At 44.3% G+C, this 22,877-nt stretch overlaps 1 protein-coding gene across 1 annotated transcript in view; it reads left to right on the top strand.

Annotated features, from left to right (window-relative positions):
* Nucleotides 1–21,639, top strand: part of LOC137348072 (integrin alpha-8-like) — a 108,679-nt gene extending 87,040 nt beyond the window's left edge. Inside the window, exons 26-30 of the mRNA XM_068013232.1 lie at nt 2,388–2,507; nt 4,404–4,517; nt 7,237–7,338; nt 9,068–9,190; nt 16,708–21,639. Of these exons, the coding sequence (XP_067869333.1) occupies nt 2,388–2,507; nt 4,404–4,517; nt 7,237–7,338; nt 9,068–9,190; nt 16,708–16,761 (513 nt within the window). The 3' untranslated portion in view covers nt 16,762–21,639. The remainder of the gene's footprint in view (nt 1–2,387; nt 2,508–4,403; nt 4,518–7,236; nt 7,339–9,067; nt 9,191–16,707) is intronic.
* The last annotated feature ends 1,238 nt before the right edge of the window (nt 21,640–22,877 follow it).

Here is a 22,877-nt window from a genome sequence, read left to right as displayed (position 1 = left end):
TGCTGTCAGTGTCGAATGCCTTAGTGAGATCAACAAAAGTAGGGCAAAGTGGTATACTCTGTTCCCGACACTTCTCTTGTAGCTGGCATATAGAGGCATTCATATCCACAGTAGATCTGCCAGCAAGGAAACCACACTGTGCTTCCGGGTAGACTCTGCAAGTAAATGGAGTCTTTTAAATGTGACCCTAGCAAATGCCTTCCCTGTGCCCCTAAGGGGTGAGATGCCCTGCAATTGTTGCAGTTTCCTCTGTCACCTTTCTTTTTGTATAGCGTGATGATCTACAAGATTTTGGGAAAAATTGGTGTCCACCGAAGCTCCTCATTCTCAACAGCTCCTTCCATGACAACATGCACTGCATTGTAGTTTGATGGCTCCATTTCCAACAGTTTCGGAGTGAAAAATGGAGTGAGACAGGGTTGGGTCCTCGCCCCCACTCTGCTTGGCATCTTCTCCTCCATGCTTCTGACCTTCGCCTTCCCTTTAGATATGGAAGGAGTCTACTTGCACACTAGGTCAGATGGCAAGCTCTACAATCTATCAAGGCTGAATGTGAAGACAAAAACACATCATGTCCTGATCAGAGAACTCCTCTGTGCTGAAGATGCTGCGCTAGTCGCTCACACGGAAACTCAGCTACAAAGACTCATGGACTGTCTGCCCCATGCCTGTAACTTGCTCTCCTTGACTATAAGCATCAAGAAAACCATGGTCACATTAAATAACACCCCATTGGAGGTGGTTCGTAATTTCTGTTACTTTGAGTCCATGATGACAGACAATCTGTCCCTTGATGCAGAGCTCGATACACTCATAGGGAAAGCAGCTACCACCTTTGGCCAACTCGTGAAAAGTGTATGGGATAACACCAAGCTGACCCTTAGGACCAAGTTTATTTTTATTTAGTGATACAGCACTGAAACAGGCCCTTCAGCCCACCAAGTCTGTGCCAACCAACAACCCATTTATACTAATCCTACATTAACCCCATATTCCCTACCACATCCCCACCATTCTCCTACCACCTACCTACACAAAGGGCAATTTACAATGGCCAATTTGCCTATCAACCTGCAAGTCTTTGGCTGTGGGAGGAAACTGGAGCACCCAGTGGAAACCTACACAGTTACAGGGAGAACTTGCAAACTCTGCACAGGCAGTACCCAGAACTGAACCCGGGTTGCTGGAGTTGTGAGGCTGCAGTGCTAACCACTGCACCACTGTGTTGATGGTTTATAAGGCCTGTGTTCTCAGCACCTTACTGTATAGCTGTGAAACATGGGCGACTTACAGCTACCAGGAAAAGAAGCTCAATAACATCCATCTTCGCTGTCTGCAGTGCATTTTAGGTATATCCTAGCAGGACAAAATCACTCTCAAAGGCAGAGATCCCAAGTGTGTTGGCACTAATCTAACAGAGGTGGCTTCAGTGGATCGGACATGTCCGCAGGATGGAATTCAGTCGCATACCCAAAAACTATCTGTATGATGAAGTAGCCAGAACCAGACAACCAGTGGGGTGCCCAAAGCTCTGCTTCAAGGATGCTTGCAAGTGTGACATGAAGGCCCTAAATGTTGATCATCGTGCCTGGGAGCCACGAGCTGGCGAAAGAGGGAAATGGCAACACATGGTTGTGTTCACGACTATGATGACCACAATAGCTTGGCATCTGGCGCCAACATCAAAAACAGCAACTCAGAGCATCACTTGGCAGCTTCACATGCAACACTGTGGCAGAACCTGCCTCTCAAGAATTGACCTACACAGCCAACAGCAAAGGTGCAACAAGAGAAGACACCCCACCTTAATGGATTGTTTTCTTTTATAGATGGAAGGATGCCAACCAATATTACTGCTATGAATGCTGTATCCATCACAACAAGGTTACATGTGCCTGTTTGCTCCTTATGTTTATGTAATCTAACAACACTCATTGTTTACTAACACAGGAAGAATGGCTTCTGGGTGGGGTCCTGTTTGCTGAACACAGGTACAGTGATGAAACCCAGTTCTATCCTTGTCCTTTGTAAAGACTCTAGATAGTAAGGAGCTGGAACCACAGTTGATTTTTTTCCCCCACCTCCCTACCCTCAGTGCTCTGATTGCCTACCTCAGCTGCAATTAGTTAACTCAGCAGAGGTCAGTGATTGAACCAGGATTTTATTTTAGTTCATAAGAATCAGCACCGCAGCATCAAACAGCATAATCACCAACTGAGCCATCAGGGGGAGGTCTCTTTTAATTCACCTCAAACAAAAGATTTTCAAAACTATTTTCACATGCAGGTCATATCCTTTAAAGGGATTGTCAAAGACTACAGTTATATGATCTAACATCTCTTAGCATTCAAGAATCATGAATAATTACACTGCTTTTTCATCTGCAGGTACAGCCATTGACTACAATGAGCCCTCTGCCTAATGTTACTGAGGACTCCCGTCATGATATAAATAAAAGAGATGTCAACAAACCTGAAAATTCAGTGGAGGAAACCATCTTTGATATGGTGAGAATGTTTATCAAAAGGTCACATGAAAAATAACCCTATGGGTTCTACTGTATAAAATAAAACCCTTTTGTAATTATAAAAGCACTCTGTGCGTAACTGTCTCAACTACTCTTTAATGTGTTGGCACTTTTAATTTGCACAGACCTTTGCTTTTGTCCACAACTAAGTCTTGAGCCATATGATGTTAAAGGACACTGGCTCATTTGTCGCAAGCCTCCACAACTGATGGTGCTATTTGAAGCTATGTCTTGCCAAAAAAGGTCGATAGGTCCAGCATGTCTTGTTTCCCAACCCTGTGATTACACATTCAGAGCACAAGGCAAACTAACAATACAATGTATCACATCATTTGTTCTGGCTTAGGTTCAGAGCACTGGTTTGGTCAAATTTGAACCACTTAGCCAGAACAATACTTTTTCACCTGCACACCCAATGCGGAGTACTATATATACCTCCAGCAGCATTAATATAATTATAATCAGCTTTGAAGCAGCACACTAGTATTTCTCGGTCTATACAGTAGACCTTTCCAAGTTTCCAGCACCCAGCACCAACCTCAGATTAAGAATCCTAAAGGTAGTTTGGGCTGGATTTTACCAGCCCTCTGGAGATGGGCTGGGAGGCGGAGTAGCCTCAGAAAATGGCGGCGGAAGGCGTCAGAAGGGGAGCTAGATGTCTTCCTACCACCATGGGATAGTACCAGCGGTTGGAACCCAAGCAGCACAGCCCCCTGCCGACCAGAGGCGGGCACCAGTTAATTGCCCAATTAAAGGCTACTTTCCTCCCCCTCTGGCATTTTACTGGCTTCAGGAGGGGTCCACCCCCCAATTGCTGGGGCCTGTCTGCCTGACCCAGGCTCAGTTTAAGAAAAACTTACCTGACCTTTTGAAAGTGCCTCAGCATGGAGGCCCTCTTCTTCCTGCAGCCTCAGAAGTGACTGCCTCTATTGGTGGCTCTGTCAAGGCTGCCGAGCTGCCAGCTCTCTGATTAGGCCGGCAGTTCTGGGTGGGCGGGCTGCCATCCACAATTGGGCAGTGGTCCCAACAGTGCCCTCTTAATTGGCTGCTGGTAAAATGCCGCCCAGGGTCCCGCCTCCCTCCTCCACAGGGTCAGGTCCCACTTTCCGTCCTCGCGGCACGACCACTTACCTTTTCGGAAAATTCTGGCCCTCACTTTTCTCCAATGCCAGCTACCAGAAACAGACAATAATTGCCTGTACCTTGTGAACAAATTTTTAAATAAAAGCTTTTAGGTTCTGCCCGTCATTAGTAAGGTCTCCAAGCTTACTGCATAGACAGTCTAGACTGTCTAAATTTACAACCAGCTTTTAGCAATAGTTACACTGGGGTTAAGGCGACACGGACTGCAGGATTAATGTTAGCACTAATGGATGCTGTGTGCCTTGGGTGACATTATCTGCTTCCAAGGATAGATGCAACAGTATCTGGGCAACAATGATTGTTTTCTTTGAACACTCTAGTTTGTAAACAATACTATCCCTTTCGCCTGGCAAATGTTTCCAGTCCTGGAACATCAAAAAGTTCTTGTTGATTCTTGACTAATGAGACACAGTTGACACTAACTTTTCTTCTGGACTGACTCCAGACTGGAAAAACATACCTGCACTTCGAACATGCCATTTATCAGGGTGAAAGATTATGTATATAATGTCTTGTGAGAAGAGATTGTAGTATTCCTAATAATTTGTCATTTTCTATTTATGTTGATTTAAGGCTTCATTTAAGATTTTACTTGACTTGAGCTAATTAACCAGATTCAGACTGGGTCAGATTTTACTCCTTAGCTTCAACTCATCCCAGTTCATTTTGAAATGTCTCACTTTGAGAGGCTTTGAAGTACTTTAAGGCTGATACTGGACTGTCTTCCTACTAGAATTGCAACACTGTGACATGCGTGAAAATTATGTGCCGTGTGGGTCTTCTGGAGAAAGAAAAGAGCGCTGCTATAAACATCCAGTCTCATCTCACGATGGAGATCTTTGTTCAGGTAAACCAAAAGCTTTGCTTTCAAAGAGTGAATTCTGCTACCTGCAGTCATCTGCCTTATTTATTTTTCTTATGATGGTAGCTGACTAAAATTTATAGAATATTGTGGTGAGTCTGGGTGGCAGAGGAGCACTGGTAAATGCACTGCCCAGTCATGCTTTGTCCCAGGTTCAATCCTCTGCCTATAATCTCAGCTGGGATGGCAGTAGCAATTTACCAGCCCACCCCTCAACTAGAGATGGGAAAAATCATCCAGAGTTTCTACTCCTCGTTGTTGTCTAAGGATCCGTGCTAGAAAATGAGTATGTGGAAGTTATATAAGAATAGGACTGTGCTAGGCAATGATGCTCCCTGCATCTCTCAAGTCATTTTGTAAAATTCTTTTCATGGGATGCGGCGACACTGACAAGGCCAGCATTTGTTGCCCCCACCCCAATTGCCCTTGACAACTGAGTAGCTTACTGGGCTATTTCAGAGTGTAGTTAAGAGTCAACCACATTGCTGTGGTCTGGAGTCACATGTAGGCCAGACCAGGTAAGGTCAGTAGATTTCCTTCCCTAAAGGACAATAGTGAGCCAGATGGATTTTTATGACAATCAATGATAGTTTCATAGAGAGATACAGCACTGAAACAGGCCCTTCGACCCACCAAGTCTGTGCTGACCATCAACCACCCATTTATACTAATCCCTCATTAATCCCATATCCCTACCACATCCCCACCATTCTCCTACCACCTACCTACACTAGGGGAAATTTATAATGGCCAATTTACCTATCAGCCTCCAAGTCTTTGGCTGTGGGAGGAAACCGGAGCACCTGGCAGAAACCCAAGCAGTCACAGGGAGAACTTGCAGACTCCTCACAGGCAGTACCCAGAACTGAACCCGGGTCACTGGAGCTGTTAGGCTGCGGTGCTAACCACTGTGCCACTCCATGTCACCATTACTGAGACTAGTGTCGTGCTAGACCCCCACCTGCCAAGAATGAGGCATATTAATTTTGCTATACGGACATTAAATTTCAAACTATTGCTGAAGTTAAGAAAGGCCTTGTTTTAAAAAAACCAGGCCCTTGGCTGGAAAAACATTTTTGCATGCTAACAGCCAGTGCTTGGAAAGACAAAGGGACTATTCCCTGTTCCATTTTAACCCACAATGGACTTTGAGCACCAGGTATTGTGTGTAAGAAGAGACATTCCAGGGTCGGCTAACACCAGAGAATCCACAAACAGATGTGGTCAGACCAGCTAGTCACATGACTAACCTGCTTGGCAACCTGGGTTTTTCTGAATTGTACAAACAGTTTGAACTGAGTGTTTGTTTGCTCTTGGACTGAAAAGACCTCTCCTGGCTGGCTCGCCACAGCCTCTCCTGCCTGCTCCCATCTCTTTCTTATGGAACTCCAAATCCACTGAAGACACATGAACCCCAAGAGAGAAAAGACTCCTACAGCGAACAAGGTTTAAGAAGAATACTGCGACCCAATGAAGAGCAAGATCTACCGACAACCAAGGACTCTACAGTGAGCGCGAAGAACCGTAACAAAAACCCACTTCAGAGATTGCCTCAAACTTTTCCACTTTATTTTTCTTCTGCTCTTTTCTGTCTTTATCTGCATGCGTGCATTGCATATACATGCTAGCGTGGGCACAATGTGTATCTGTAGGTGTTAACCGAATTAGAGTTTAAGTAAGTTTGATAAATTTCAACTTTTCTTCTTTAAACCTAAGAAAGCCTGTTTGTGCTGGTTTCTTTGCCTTATAATTGGAAAGCGGTGAACAAGGATTCACCAAGAGGGAACTAAAAACACGGTGTGTTTAAAATTAAACCCTGTTACGGTAAGACCAGGTGAAGGCTGAGAGGGAACCCCAGACACCTTTCTCATTTGGTCGTAACACTAGCTTTCAATTCCAAGTTTTTATTCATTAAATTTAACCTCTACCACCATGGGATTTGAACCCATGTCCCCAAGGGCACTAAAATAAAAGCAAAATGCCACAGATGCTGGAATCTGCAGTTCTGATGAAGGGTCACTGACCTGAAACTTTAACTCTGCTTCTCTCTCCACAGATGCTCCCAGACCTGCTGAGTATTTCCAGCATTTCTTGTTTTAATTCCCCAAGGGCATTCACCTGGGCCACTGGATTACTAGCTCAGTGCCATTACCATTACGCCACCATCTTCCTCAGAGTTTCCTAGCATATCACAGACCTTCCCTTTTTTTCCCCATTCCCCTTTTACCACCCCCCCCCCCCCCCCCCCCGCCACTCTGTACTTGCTTAAAAACTGTCAAATTTATGACTATTTCCAGTTCTGATGAAAGGTCATCGGCCTGAAACATTATCTCTGTTTCTCTCTCCACAGCTGCTGCTTGACCTGCTGCGTGTTTCCAGCAATTTTTGTTTTTACTTCAGATTTTCAGCCACCAGAATATTTTGCTTTTGCTATTGGAATCTCCAAGGTTCACTTTATACTGGGTTAGCCTGTCCGGCCAGGAGCCAAGGCACTTGGGCTGGAAAAGAGGAAATTCAGCCAGCCCTGAGTGCTATCCAACTGCCCTGTGCTTAAAAGTAAATGTCCACTTAGGTGAGGTACTAGAGAGTTGCCAACACCTCTGGAGTCATATCCTAACTTGAGGCAGTACCTGCAGGAAAGGTGTGAAGAAAATAGAAAGAGTAAAAGTAAAGCAAAACCACACATTACTCTAATGTTTTACAGAACCGTAACAAGCAGTTTACGTTCCAGTCCGGAGCATCATTCATCGTGCAAGAAATGCCATACAGAGTGCAGCCTGTAGTATTCCCCAGTGGCACCAAGATGGTAAGTACTACAGAAGAGAGAGATGGTATAATTAGAAATTTCAGCTGCTGGAAGCAAAATGTGGCTAATATATCTAGGCATTGCATATTATCACCAGTAAATTCCACAAGGGTTCCCTGATCATTTTCTGCAACTTCAGCAGAAGATTGGCAGAAAACCTGGAGAAAAGATGAGTGTAATTCATGCAGTTTCCATGGATCATCTGTTGACGTTACCATTGACAATCACAGCACGCCTATGGAAAGAAAGAAATAACTTGCATTTATGTGGTACCTTTCTCAACCTCAGGATACTCCAAAGAGCTTTACAACCAATGAAGTACTTTTGAAGTGTAGTCACTGTTGTAATGCAGGGAGGTGCAGCAGTCAATAAGCATACAGCAAAGCCCCACAATCCGCTGTAATGATGTTGATTAAGGGAGAAATCTATGCCAGGATAAAAGAGTACTCCACTGCTCTTCTTTGCGATAGTGCCGTAGGATATTTTATGTCCACCCGAGAGAGCAGACAGTACTCGGTTCAATATTTAATTTGGAAGATGGGACATCTGACAGTGCAACACACCCTCAGTACTGCACTGCAGTGGCAGCCTAAATTATGTGCTCAAATCTCTGGATTGGGATTTGCACCTGCAACATTCTCACTCAGAGGAAAGAGAGTTGCCACTGATCCATGGAAAACGCATACATTAACTGGGCTCATTTTCACATGAATTATTGAATTCTGATTCAGTTTAGAAATTGCTCTGCAGTACAAGACAAAGAGCTGATACACACAATACTAAGACACTACCGAGCCATCACTGAAGGGAGGGTATAATTACAGTGTGACAAGTTTACATAGTTGCCATTATGCAAAGCTAAAAATAAATTGTATTTATATAGTGCCGTTCATGATCTCAGGGTGTCCCAAAGTGCTTACAGCCAATGAAGCACTTTTGAATTATGAATGTAGTAATGTAAGAAATATAACAGCCAATTTGGGCAATGTTCAGATAATCTGTGTCTTCTTAATTGATTTTGATTGAGGGATAAATATTGGTCAGGACACCAGGAAGAATTCCCCTTCTCTTCTTTGAAATAGTGCAGTGGGATCTTTTACACTCACCGAAGAGAACAGATGGGTCATTGGTCTTAACGTCACATCTAAAAGATGGTATATCTGAAGGTGCAGCACTCGCTGAGTGCTGCTGGAGTGTCAGCCTAGATTATGTACTCACATGTCTGGACCCACAACATTCTGACTCAGAGGCAATAGTGTGACCACTGAATGACACTGTTGACACAAAAGTGTGAGAGAAACATGACAATGTGGATACAGTCTATGTCAGGGGTTCTGTTTTGGTACAGTGTATGTCAGAAGTCTGTGTGAAAACTGTCCAAAGATGTTAAACTTGAAGTGGCAATAAATATCACAATTACTCCATTTTCCATCCACCCTAAAATAAATGGCTGTATTTTAATTCTTTATCCATCAAACAGGAGGTGAATTCAACAGTTCTTCACTCCCAATTATCGCAAGATAGCTATACTTATAGGTACAGTGTTCTTTAAGATTCATTTAAGGTTTGGGATACAGGAATTTGGAAGGAGCACAAATCCACACAGCATTCAAAAGAATGAATTGGCTGATCTGAAGTTGGGTAAATCTGTTGGTGTGTTTTCCCTACGATGGTGGAAATGCCATTGTTCACAATAAGATCAATGACACACTATTGTTCTTTTTTCCAGGTACAAACTCTGATTGAACGCGGTAGTCCTGAAGTTGCCTCACCTGTGCCCATCTGGTGTATTGTAGTTGCTGTGCTCGGTGGCTTGCTACTTGTGGCTCTGGTGGCATTCCTCCTTTGGAAGGTATATATGTTGATGATGAAACAGCATGCACAGGTAGCACTTGAAATAAGCCTCATAATCATTATTAGGTCACTCCTGTCAATGCAGCAGCCCGCCGACGTCAGAGTGTTCCAAGCTGCACACATGCGCAGTCTCCTGCTCTCAGAGAGGTGCTGCGCATGTGCAGCTTACCGTCTCAGCCCTTGCCGGGACTAATTGGCGCATGCGCAGGAAAACGAACCCCGCCACTCGTTCCCCCCAACTCAGCTACTCGCTCCCGCTCCACTGGCCGTTCTTCCCCCTTGGCAACTCGCTCCAGGCCTCGGCGCTTTCTCCCACTCCTCCCCACTGGCCCCTTCCCCCCACCCTCAGCTGCTCACTCCAGACCTCGCCACTGCTCTCCCCCACTCCCCACGGCCGGTTGTTCCCCACTCCTCACTACCCCCATCTCTTTCGCTTCCTCCATCCCACTGTCCGGCCACTCGCTCCTCGCCCCAGCCCCCCGCCACCCCTCTCTCCGGCCGCATGCTCCCCGCCCCCACACTCCCCTGCCCCGCCACCCACTCGCCGGCCAGTAGCTCCCCGCTTCCCAGACCCACCCCCGCCATCCCTCTCACCGGCCACTCACTCCCTGCTTCCCACCCTCCTGTCCAGGCCACGCCACTTCCCTCCTCTCAGCCACTCACTTCCATCTTCTATCGTTCTCTGCGCACCACCCGAAGAGGCAATGCAGGCTGTAACATAGGAGCGAGTGGCCGAGAGGAAGGAAATGGCACTGCCTCGAGTTAGCGGTTGGAGGGGGTGGAGAAGCGGGGAGCGAGCGGCCGGAGACGGGGTGGTGGGGGCGGGAGGGGAGCAGTGGCAAGGTGTACAGTGACCGGCTGACAGAGGGGGGGGGGAACCAGCAAGGCTGTAGCTTCAGGGAAGGCAGCGGGGAGCCACTAGTGAGCAGAGGGCCCGATAGAGAGAAGCTCAATGGCAGGGGGGAGCAGGGGGCTGTTGAGGATGGCAGCCATTGAGTGAATTTTTGGGTTCCATTTTGTTTTCTGAGATAAACTGAGCAGCGTCATCTTTAATCCTGGCAGCTGCCTGAATGTCACACACTGTGACGTTCCAGTGGAACAGGCTGCGCCTGTGCATGTGCTAGTACTGCACCACCTAGTTGTTGCATTGTCAGCAAATGTAGCCTTTTGGTGAGTATATAAAGCACTGGGGGTAATTTTCACATTCATTGCTTGGCCAATAAAATGGCAGAGTCGATTGCCCATCCCTTACAGAAACTGCCACCTTTTCCTTTCCAGTGCCTTTCATCTATAGTGGATGAGTGATTCACTCTGCCAGTTTATCATCCGAGTGGTGAAGGTGACAATTAGCTGATGCTGGTGCAAGCAAGAGAGATTCAAATGGAAAGGAAGGGGAAGGAAATTTGTCGGTGAGAATTTGCAGTGTGAAAACATTTGGGTGGGAGGATTAAAATGGTATATCCCACAACAGTTGCATATAGGTACAGTTTGAAGGGGTTGCTATCGATGATTAAATCCAGGAATAGTCAGTTGACTGAACAGGGGAAGAGGTCCTGTGAGTATGGCTATGAGGATTGTTTTTGCTGACATGGTAAAGTTTGCTGACAATAACAGAACAGCTGCAAAAGATTCTTTTCTTGCCCTCCCGTTCAGTTTCTCCTCTCAGTGACACTTTGAAAGTTTTATTCAACAGTGTATTTTATAGCACTGGTGCACTGGCTCTCTCATCTCATCTTGGAGTGAAGAGTTTCATGCACATTACTGTAAAGCTATTTCTACAGCAGGCAAGCACTGTGCATACTGTTTAAAATTACAATTCAAATGAACATGCTGGTGAGCAGAACAGAAACGGGCACCAAACGGGCTTTAATTTTGACTGCCTTTGCCCGGCATTAACAGACTCAACATGGGGTTGGTAACCTCAATGCCAAGTTAACACTGGCAATGCAGCTGGCTCTGTTTTGGATGAGCTAGGTGTCCAAAGTCTGTTTCAGGTGATAGGTCCCTTTTCATATGGAAATTGGGGGTGTGTAGTATAAGTAGAACCCCCGATTGCCGTTTTACATTGGAACTGGTTGGAGCCGGTTCACTACAGGCTCTGGTCAGTTCCATGGGTGATAGAATGGAGGAGACCCACTAAAGATAAATGATGATTTTTTTTTTCTGAGCCTCAAAGGAGTAGGAGTGCTCCCCCAGGACCCTCAAAAATAATCTGGCCTCCTGCCGCTTCCACCCAGGACCCCCACCCTCTGTGATTGTGCAACCCACCTCCCCACCCCCGCCCCTCCCCTTCCTCTCCCACACAACTTACCTTGCTGGCAGCTGCCCTGCCTAGATTTTAAGGCCTCAAACCATCGAGCATCACCGGTATAGCTATTTGGTGCTCCATGCTCATTCTCCCTAATTTAAATGAGACCAGGCCCTCAACATTGCAGGGGCTTCTTCGTCACCAGATTGGGCGGCCAACAGACTCCAGTGATTCTAAGCTCAACTGGCTACCTTACCATCTGCACTTACCATCAGTGTGTAAAAACAGCCACGACAGTGACCAGCTGGAAACTTCCTTCATTCGCAGATAAACTGAGAGGTGCAGTACTTAAAAATACAAACTGGTTAAAATTAAAGTGTCAGTAAGTAGAGGAGCTGACTTGAAGATGTTACACTGTAGGGTGAGAATCATGGTATTTGTTACAGGGCAATCCATCATGCCAAATCACTTGCATTGAATTTCAAGCTGCCTCACTTTCAGACCCAGTGGAAAGAAAAAATCAACTTTTATTTTAAAAAATCAGACTGGTGCCTATTTTCTTAATTTTAAACAAGGCTAAGTCTGATGGGTGGCACATTATCACAGAATCACAGAATAATACAGTGCAGAAGAGGCCCTTCGGCCCATCGAGTCTGCACCGATGCATTAAAGACACCTGACCTGTCTACCTAATCCCATTTGCCAGCACTTGGCCCATAGCCTTGAATGTTATGACGTGCCAAGTGCTCATCCAGGTACTTTTTAAAGGATGCGAGGCAACCCGCCTCTACCACCCTCCCAGGCAGGGCATTCCAGACCGTCACCACCCTCTGGGTAAAAAAGTTCTTCCTCAAATCCACCTTAAACCTCCTGCCCCTCACCTTAAACTTGTGTTCCCTCGTAACTGACCCTTCAGCTAAGGGAACAGCTGCTCCCTAGCCACCCTGTCCATGCCCCTCATAATCTTGTACACCTCGATCAGGTCACCCCTCAGTCTTCTCTGCTCCAACGAAAACAACACAAGCCTATCCAACCTCTCTTCATAGCTTAAATGTTCCATCCGAGGCAACATCCTGGTGAATCGCCTCTGCACCCCTCCAGTGCAATCACATCCTTCCTATAATGTGGCGACCAGAATTGCACACAGCACTCCAGCTGTGGCCTTACCAAAGTTCTATACAACTCCAACATGACCTCCCCGCTTTTGTAATCTGTGCCTCGATTGATAAAGGCAAGTGTCCCATATTCCTTTCTCACCACCCTATTAACCTGCCCTCTGCCTTCAGAGATCTTTGGACAAACACGCCAAGGTTCCTTTGTTCTTCAGAACTTCCCAGTGTCAGGCCAATCATTGAATACTTCCGTGTCACGTTACTCCTTCCAAAGTGTATCACCTCACACTTTTCAGGGTTAAATTCCATCTGCCACTTTTCTGCCCATTTGACCATCCCATCTATATCTTCCTGTAACCCAAGACACTCAACCTCACTGTTAACCACTCGGCCAATCTTTGTGTCATCCACGAACTTACTGATGCTACCCCCCACATAGTCACCTATGTCGTTTATATAAATGACAAACAATAAGGGACCCAGCACAGATCCCTGTGGTACGCCACTGGACACTGACTTCCAGCCACTAAAAAAGCCATCTGCCATCACTGCAGCTAAGCCAATTTTGAATCCACCTTATCAAGTTACCCTGTATCCCATGTGCATTTGCTTTCTTGATAAGTCTCCCATGTGGGACCTTGTCAAAGGCTTTGCTGAAATCCAAGTAAACTACATCAACTGCACTACCCTCATCTACACACCTGGTCACATGCTCAAAAAATTCAATCAAATTTGTTCGGCATGACCTCCCTCTGACAAAGCCATGCTGACTATTCCTAATCAAATTTTGCCTCTCCAAGTGGAGATAGATTCTCTCCTTCAGAATTTTCTCCAATAGTTTCCCTACCACTGACATGAGACTCACTGGTCTGTAGTTCCCTGGCTTATCTCTACAACCTATCTTAAATAGTGGGACCACATTAGCTGTTCTCCAGTCCTCTGGCAACTCCCCCATGGCCAGATAGGAATTAAAAATTTGGGTCAGAGCCTCTGCAATCTCCACCTTCGCCTCCCACAGCATCCTAGGACACAAATCGTCTGGACCTGGAGATTTGTCCACTTTTAAGCCTGCCAAAACCTCCAATACCTTGTCACTCCCTATGACAATTTGCTCAAGAACCTCACAGTCTCTCTCTAAGTTCCATATCTACATCCTCATTCTCTTGGGTGAAGACAGATGTGAAGTATTCGTTCAACACCCTACCAATGTCCTCTGGCTCCACCCACAGATTTCCCCCTTGGTCCCTAATGGGTCCTACTCTTTCCCTTGTTATCCTCTTCCCTTTGATATACTTATCGAATATCTTGGGATTTTCCCTACTTTTACCAGCCAGAGCTTTCTCATATTCCCTCTTTGCTCTCCTAATTGCTTTCTTAAGCTCCATCCTACACTTTCTGTAATCCACTAATGCTTCCGTTGATTTGCTCTCCTTGTATTTGCTAAAAAGCCTCTCTTTTCCTTCTCATCGTACCCTGAATCTTTCTGGTCATCCATGGTTCTCTGGGCTTGTTGCTCCTACCTATTACCCTAGAGGGAATATGTTGGGCCTGTACCCTCCCCATTTCCTTTTTGAATGCCCCCCACTGCTCTTCTGTAGATTTCCCAAGTAATTCTTTCCAGTCTACCTTGGCCAGATCCTGCCTCATTTTACTAAAATTCACTCTTACCCAATCCAAAACCTTTTTTTGCAACTTGTCTATTTCTTTCTCCATAACAAGCTTAAATTGTACCATGTTGTGGTCGCATTCACCAAAATGCTCCCCCACCAACACATCAACCACCTGTCTGGCTTCATTCCCCAGAATTAGGTCCAGCACTGCACCCTCCCTTGTTGGATCCTCTACATATTGAGCTAAAAAGTTCTCCTGTATACATTTTAAGAACTCCACTCCATCTAAGCCCTCAACACGATGACTATCCCAATTAATGTTGGGAAAGTTGAAATCACCTAATATAATTACCCTATTATTATTTTTGCACACCTCTGCGAATTGCACACATATTTGCTCCTCAATTTCCCACTGACTATCTGGGGATCTATAATAAACACCGAGCAAAGTGGCTGTCCTTTTTTATTCCTAAACTCTACCCATAAAGCTTCATTTGATGCACCCTCCAAGATATCATCTCTCCTTACTGCAGTAACTGACTCCTTAACTAATATTGCAATGCCCCCCCCCCTCTTTTACCCCCTCCTCTGTCTCGCCTGAAGATTCTATATCTCGGGATATTGAGCTGCCAATCCTGCCCCTCCCTCAACAATGTCTCCGTGATGGCTACTATATCACAATTCCACGTGTCAATCATTGCCCTTAACTCATCCGTTTTACCTGTAATATTCCTGGCATTAAAGTAGAGGTCATCCATCTGGTCTTACTCCGTTGAAACTTACTTCCGCTGTATTCCCTCTTACTTGTTTGCTTTCCTGTGTTTAGCTGTGCCCCTATTCTGCTCGGAGTCTGCGTCCCCTCCCCCTGCCAAATTAGTTTAAACTCCTCCCAACAGCACTAGCAAATCGGCCAGCAAGGCTGTTAGTCCCCCTCTGGTTCAGATGTAAACCGTCCAGCTTGTACAGGTCCCACCTTCCCCAGAAACGGTCCCAGTGGTCCAGGAATCTAAAACCCTCCCTCCTGCAGCAACTCTTAAGCCATACATTCATCTGTGCTATTCTCCTATTTCTATACTCGCTAGCACATGGCACTGGGAGTAATCCAGAGATTGCAACCCGAGAGGTCCTGCTTTTCAGTCTGCTGCCTAACTCCCTGAATTCTTGATGCAAGACCTCATCCCTCTTTCTACCTATGTCATTGGTACCAACATGTACCATGACCTCTGCCTTATCACCCTCCCCCTTCAGGATGCCCTGCAGCTGTTCAGTGACATCCCGGACCCTGGCACCAGGGAGGCAACACACCATCCTGGAGTCACGTTGACAGCCTCAGTAGCGCCTTTTTATTCCCCTGTCTATAGAATCCCCTGTTACTATTGCTCTTCCTCTCTTTCCCCCTTCCTGTGCAGACAGGCTGCATGTGGTGCCAGAAGCTTGGCTCTGTCCGCACTCCCTGGAGGAACCAGCCTCATCAGCCTCCAAAACGGAATACCGATTTACAAGCGGGACCCCAGGGGACTCCTGAACTACCTGCCTGTTTCTCTTGGACTGCCTGGTGGTCGCCCATTCCCTTCCTTCCTCAAGTCCCTTCAGCTGCGGTGTGACCACCTCTCTAAACGTGCTATCCACGATGCTCTCAGACTCGCAGATGCTCCACAGTGTTTCCAGCCGCTGTTCCAGCTCTGAAACCCGAGCTTCCAGGAGCTGCAGCTGGACACACTTCCTGCACACTTGCTGGTCCCGGGGATTGAAAATGTTCCCGGATTCCCACATGCAGCAAGAGGAGCAAACCTTAGCTTTAAGCTCTCCTGCCATGACTAAATCCTTTAAATTTACAACTTTAGAAGACTATTATAATAAAAAAAATCAACTAAGTCTTGCTAAAACAATGACTTACAATTCAATCCAGTTTGAAAAATACCCACCAGGACTTAGTCACCAGTCAGCTGTGCTCTTTGGAAACTCACGGCTCCCCTCACGCTCTTTGAGGACAGGTAGGAAATGAAAGGAGCTCCTCACTCCCTCCTCACCGAACTCCCTCAGTTACAAAACTCCCACTTTAGCACTCTAATGCAGCCTCACATCAGCACTCCAGTGCAAACAAAGTCAGCACTGTAAGATGGCCCACTTTTATACTGTCTGACTCTAGCCCCTGAAAACCGGTTTAAGCCAGTTATCTAATTAACAAGATAAAGCTGCAAGCAGAGCCTGAGTGAACTCTGTTTAAAGCTGGTCTAAAACTCACCTTCTCCAACCCAAACAGCAACTGTTAAGTTAATTTGCTAAATAAAAGAAAGACTAGACTTTCAATAAAACAAACCCTTAATTACCCTCAGTCACAAAACTCCCACTTTAGCACTCTAATGCAGCCCCAAGTTAGCACTCCAGTGCAAACTGATCCTTTATGTGTAAGTTGTATTCAGACTTGGGCCTTTTCTAGATTCAGTCAAACTATTGAATGGTGTTCTGATATTCTGAATTGGAAGAAACGGCGAATGATTAAGGAACTTTCATTTACTTACATCCTTTTTCTGCTTTGTTACAGTGTGGATTTTTCAAAAGGAAGCTGCCGCCAACTGAAGAGGAAGGGTTGCTGTAACATCCAACCAATCCCAATGTCCCTTCCCCATTCATACCTGCCTCAAGAAACCATGGCCTCTCTAAACCTCAATACAATTCGAAGAGTTAAATTCCCAACTTGATGCTACCTGTGGGAGTCATCAGTCACATTTGGGGACATGTCGCGTGCAATTTTCTACCATTAATGTAAACTGTCAGAAGATAATGCACAGGGAACCCTCATATATCCAATAGATGCTTCCATCAGTTAAGGATCCCCCACCAGAAACCTTGAGTTTGAAAATGGTTCCTGTAGTATTTTCAAAAGTATAAAGGTAGTTTAAAAACAACTGTTGGTCTTGTAAATCCTTCCATCCAGACTACATATTAAATCACTCCAGAATTTTTTGAACATGTTTGGGTAAACTACTGTCCCAGACCAAGTAGAAAGTAATCAGATCTCATACAGTTAGAAAGCTCGCTCATGTTTAGCTCGTACTTGTTTTTTCTTCTAACTCACCAATTATTCACTCTAACCATAATTAGCTTGCTTATCCAGCACCTTCCCACTGTGTCCTTCTCCTCCACTTTAGCAGTTATCAAACCCAATCAGCCTTCTATCTGATATACTTCTCTTTGCTCATCCGTTACAGCAAAGCCAAGCAGCCCTGTCATAATAAAGCTTTTCAATGCCTGTACCTATTATGTTTGGCATCATACTGGAGTTTAACATTGGTATTTCAACTCATTATGTAGACTGTGTTAGGCGGGAGGAGTAAAGGCCTGCTCAGGTCAGGGAAAGAAAACCCGACCCGGCCCGAGTCCCTCCGTTTTTTCCCGTGCCCGATCCGACCCGACCCAAGCCCGACCCGACCTCTGGAATGTTCACTTTACCTACCTTCCCATTCCGAATCTGCAGGAAGCTGCAGCATGAGCGCGATGGTGTCATAGAGATGCTTACTCGCTCACTGCACAGACTCAGAGTTTCCCTCCTTGATGTCCCAGACTCCCAGCTCAGGTAGGCTTTTCAACTTTTGACACAAACCAGGAGAGCAAAATGCAATACTTAATGTGTGTATCGGACCCGGCCCGGCCCGACCCGACCTGAACCCGACACATGTCGAGGGGTCCTGTTGGATTCGGGTTGGGTAGCAGGCCTTTAGGGAGGAATGCACTATTTATTCTAGTCTCACTTCTCCACAGGTCACAACATATATTTTAATTTTTCCACCTACCGATACAGTCAATCATATGCTCTATTTTTCCCCAGAATAAACACACCAACCAGGTTTCTTTAATAAACAACAAAATTATCAGTTTATTATAAACCGAGTCTTTAACCAATAATGAAGTAAAACATACACACACAAGTTGAAATATTAAAGCCCCTTATTTATCTTAGCCCCTCTCACACACACGCGCGCACACACACATACATACTGCTTAACTGGAAAAATAAAATGGATTTTAGTTTATAGCTCAGAAAACCCCCCAGAAAAACCCACTTAGGCTGAATACGTGATCATACTTGAAGACAAAAAAAATGGAAAGATATCCTTTGTTTTGGTTTGGCATCCCAAATGCGTGTAGACAGCTGTCTTTGGGATCTTCCCAGATCAGGTAATGTTGAAGATCAGTTTGGGTAGGCTTTCCAAGAGGTGCAGCTACAGAGGCTCCAAATAGGTCTTACAGCAGGAATGCAAACAACAAGGTTTCAGTTCCCACACATTTGATATGCAAGGTTCCTGCAAACATGCAGGGTTTCTTCAAATACAGAAGGAAAATAGGAATCTGACACATTGGATGCAGGACTTCTGTTCGAGAGAGAGAGAGATCAGTTATGTCTTTTTTGGCAAGCAAAAACCAACTGTCTATTGTAACAGTTCAAACTGAAACTAAAAACAGTCCAGAAGTCAAGCTTCCTGGCAATTATAAATCTTGAGCTGTCACTTCTTTGTAAACATCTCTCCAAGTCAAAAACAACCCCTGCTGGGTGATTATCTACAGACAGGTGCCTTCCAGTAAGACGTGTTTACTAGCCAAATCCAGGAACCTTGCAGTGATTTCTTTGTAAAAAACTCACAACATTCAGCAATCTCTTCAAAATGCCAGATGAATCAGTGTCCATAATTTAAATATAAGTCCTTAATATATTTTACAAAAAAATAGAAGCAATCTCATAACACCTCCACCCTTGGAGAAATGAAATGCCATTTTTTAAATGTGTTTCATTACAAAGTGTAAAAAAACAGAAGATGCAAACATTTTAAAACTCATTTTCACATTCATCCTCATTCACTCTTCACCTGTACTTAATACAATTTTGCTTTGTACCATCTTTGCACTCTTATAACTCCAAACAAAGTTAGATTCACAATAAAGCATCTGCAATAACATTATTTTTGCCAGCAATGTGGACAATCTTTAAGTGCAAGGGCTGTAATAGTAAACTCCATCGGAATAGCCTGGCATTCTAGTTTTTACATTTTTTCACAAAGTTTATGACCGAAATCAGCCAATTGCAACCTTCCAAACAGAGCCCCCCAGTTGTTCCAAGTGTTCCTTTCAAGTGTGACTGTAGACCAGCACATCACCAAGGTAAATTACACAGTTAGGTATACTGGCTACCACTGGGATTACTAGTCTTTGAAAATTTGCTGGGGTACCCCCTAGCCTGCATGGTATCACTTGGCACTGGAAAATAAAACGTCCAGTGTGACAAAAGTCGATATTTCTTTAGCTCAGGGTGTTAAAGGAACTTTCCAGTATCCCTTTAACAGACCTATTTTTGTAAGAAACATGGCACTGTCTACTCTGTCAATACAGTCTTCCAAGCAAGGGATTGGATAGGAGTCTGCCTTTGTTACTGCATTAACTTTTCTGTAGTCTATGCAAAATCTAGTTGAACCATCAGGTCTAGTCACTAATACTATTTGTGAACTCCAGTTGCTTTGACTGGGTTCAATTAGGTGGTTTTCCAACATGTATTGGGTTTCTGCTTTTACCTGGGCCTGTTTGTCAGGACTTAAGCGGTAAGGATGCTATTTTAGGATTTCCCTACATCCGCATCATGCATGGCTAAGGTTGCATATCCTGGTTTATCCCTACAGACTTTTTTAAATGCTGTGAGTAGCCTTGTTAGATCTTCTTGTTGTTATGCATCTAAAATGAAAGCATATGTTCAATCTCCCTAGCATTTCAGTATTAACTAAGCGGATAGTAGGAAGTTCAATTTGAGAATTGTCTAGGCCTCCTTCTGCCTCATCCTCATGATCCCTTTCATCCTTCACTGTCCCTACTACCTGACATACCTGTGCTTGCTTCTCCTCCTCCCGGCAATAATATCATTTTAACATATTGCTATGACACAGTCAACTTTTTTTCTGGTGATCTGGGTGTCAATCAAATAATTTACTTTGCCAATTTTCTTGACCACTTTATATGGACCATTGAACCGTGCTTTCAACGGTTCACCCTGTAAAGGTAGTAATAGTAACACTTCATCCCCTGGTTGAAATGTTCAGGTCTTAGCATGCTTGTCTGCCCATTTTTTGATATCTGTTTGGGAAGGTCTAGGGTGTTCCTGAGCCACCTTGCAAGCTTTCGTGAGCCGTTCCCGGAACATGAATACATAATCTAGTACAGAAGATTCATCCATCTGTTCTAAAAACCTTCTTTAATTAGTTTTAGAGAACCTCTTATCTCAAGTCCCATAAACTAATTCAAAAGGACTAAAACCTGTAGATTTATTAGGTAAATCTTTAGTGGCAAACAAAAGAAATTCTAGCCCTTTATCCCAATCTTGGGGATATTCATGACAGTAATCATTGTTTTGAGGGTCTGATGGTACTACTAAAGCTCCATGTGTATGTGGATAGTATGCTGAAGACTTTAACTGTGTTATACCTTAGATACCTATAACTTCCTGAAAAATTTTAGACATAAAATTGGAACCTCGATCTGACTGAATCTCAATTGGTGAAGCGATTTATGATGATAACCCCTTATAGGGACTAAACCAAATCAGGTGTACATCTCTCTGAATCTCCTTTATGTTCCCAGAACACAAGGTCTTGGTAGTAAGCCCATTCACAATAGTCACTATCTGTACAAATTAATGCGGGCACGTACGGCCCGTTTTACAAAACTGCACCACGTCCTTGGAAAGACCTAACCAATGATTAGGTCTTCCGTATCCCCACATGTCCCGCTACAAGAATTTCATTCGCTAACCTTATTAGTTCCCGACGATACTTTGGCGGTACCTCTATCTGATGAACCACTGTCCATTCTTTGAAGGCAAGTCTGTGGTGAAATTCTTCCATTGTGCATTGTGAGGGAAAACTGCCCACCAAAAGTTTTTAAACAAAGTTTGCAACCAGGAACCATAGAAGGACCTCGTAATTTCACTGGTTTGAGGGTCAAATTTTGATTTTGAAGTTGACATGACTTAACCCTTTCTCCCACATGATGATGATGATGATAATGATGGCTTCTGACAGTAAAAATAGCAAGGACAGTGTTTTGTCTTCACCTGTGTCTATTTCTCTCTCTCTCCCCTCCATCTTTCCCTAAATAACCAGTCCCTCTCTTTTTCTCCCCCAATCTGAAATCAGATGGAAGAATAATGATCTTTAAAGGACCCAGAAACAGTATTGAGGTAGTTGGCTATTATTATTATTTTGGTTATAATGAATAGACATGGCAAATTCCATAACCACTCTGCCTTGGCTTGTAAATAAATATTCTTAAACTCAACTCAATATGTTATAGAAATGTAAAATTTTCTTGTTAAATTTCTTCTGAAGTTTAAAATGACAGATCTTTTTAGTATCTCTGTGGTCTCAGCTGCTGGGGGTTGTAAAGATCCATTTGACTTGTTCAATTTGAATAATAAACTTTAGCCGATATTAATGATTCCATGTGTCACAGTAACTTCATACTCACAGTGAGTTAAATGCTGGGTGCCAGCAGGACTGTGCCCTCTCTACCCAGATAATCCTGGTTTGTAAACTTACAGCATGAAAGAAAGAAAGATTTGCAATATACAGAATCTTTCACAAGCTTAGCACATCTCAAAGTTCTTCAGAACCAATGAAGTACTTTTGAAGTGTAGATACTGTTGTAATGTAGGAAGCATGGCAGCCAATTTGCACACAGCTACTCCCACAATCAGCAATGTGATAAATGACCAGATAATCTGTTTTCGTGATGTTGTATGAGGGATAAATATTGGTCAGAACTCCCCTGCTCTTCTTCAAAATAATGCCATGGGATCGTTTATGTCCATCTGAAAAGGCCTCAGTTTAACACTTCATCTGACAGATGGCACCTTTTTCTTATTCCTTCATGGGATGTGGGCGCCGCTGGCAAGGCCAGCATTTATTTCCCATCCCTAATTGCCCCTGAGAAGGTGATAGTGTCATGGAAGTTTTTTTTTCTCTCTGTTTAAAAACTAAAGGGGGTCTGTGTGCCTTTAAGATTGAGTGCAGTTTTTATATTCTCTGGGAACAGTGTGTGAGATGCAGGCTTGTTCCTAAACAACAGAAAGAGAAAGAGGCCACATGCCGCATTGTATCAGTTTGACTGTGTGTAAAGACTGGCTAGAACCAGTTTAAAATGTAGACCAGCAAAGCGTGCTCTCCTTGAAGGAAAGAAGGATTTGTCTCTCTCAGCAGAGAATCTACATTGGCTTACGGCTATATTGCACCTAAAGAGGAAAAGACCCCTAGGAAGGAATATTTGCTTTATTGGAGGTAGCAAATTCCTTTTTACTCCTGTCTCTAAGAAGTCTCTACCTCAGGAGTGACTTTCTGTTGCCTTTTGTGTTTCTGGGAGTTATGGAAACTCAGTAAGGTTTCTACTGATAGACTGCTAATTCAAAAATCTAAATCCTTGTTGAAAGATCTGTGTGACGCATACTGCAATTGAAGTGCCATGAATGCCTATCTATTACAGTCTGTTCATCAAACTCACCTGGAGACTTCGAATGGCAGCTGACTATTTGACTCTGGGACACCTCACCAAACAAGCAATGTAACTCTCTAAGACTTACAACCCAGTTATTTTATTATTCCTAAGAAACAACTCTAATTTAAGAAATCATTTTTAAAAACCAGTTAATCGTTGGTTTTTGAATGAATGTGTGGGCTATAT

Source organism: Heterodontus francisci, chromosome 33 (assembly GCF_036365525.1).
Source record: "Heterodontus francisci isolate sHetFra1 chromosome 33, sHetFra1.hap1, whole genome shotgun sequence".
NCBI lineage: Eukaryota > Metazoa > Chordata > Chondrichthyes > Heterodontiformes > Heterodontidae > Heterodontus > Heterodontus francisci.
The sequence above is the reverse complement of the archived record's forward strand: the minus strand, read 5'-3'. Positions and strand labels throughout refer to the sequence as shown.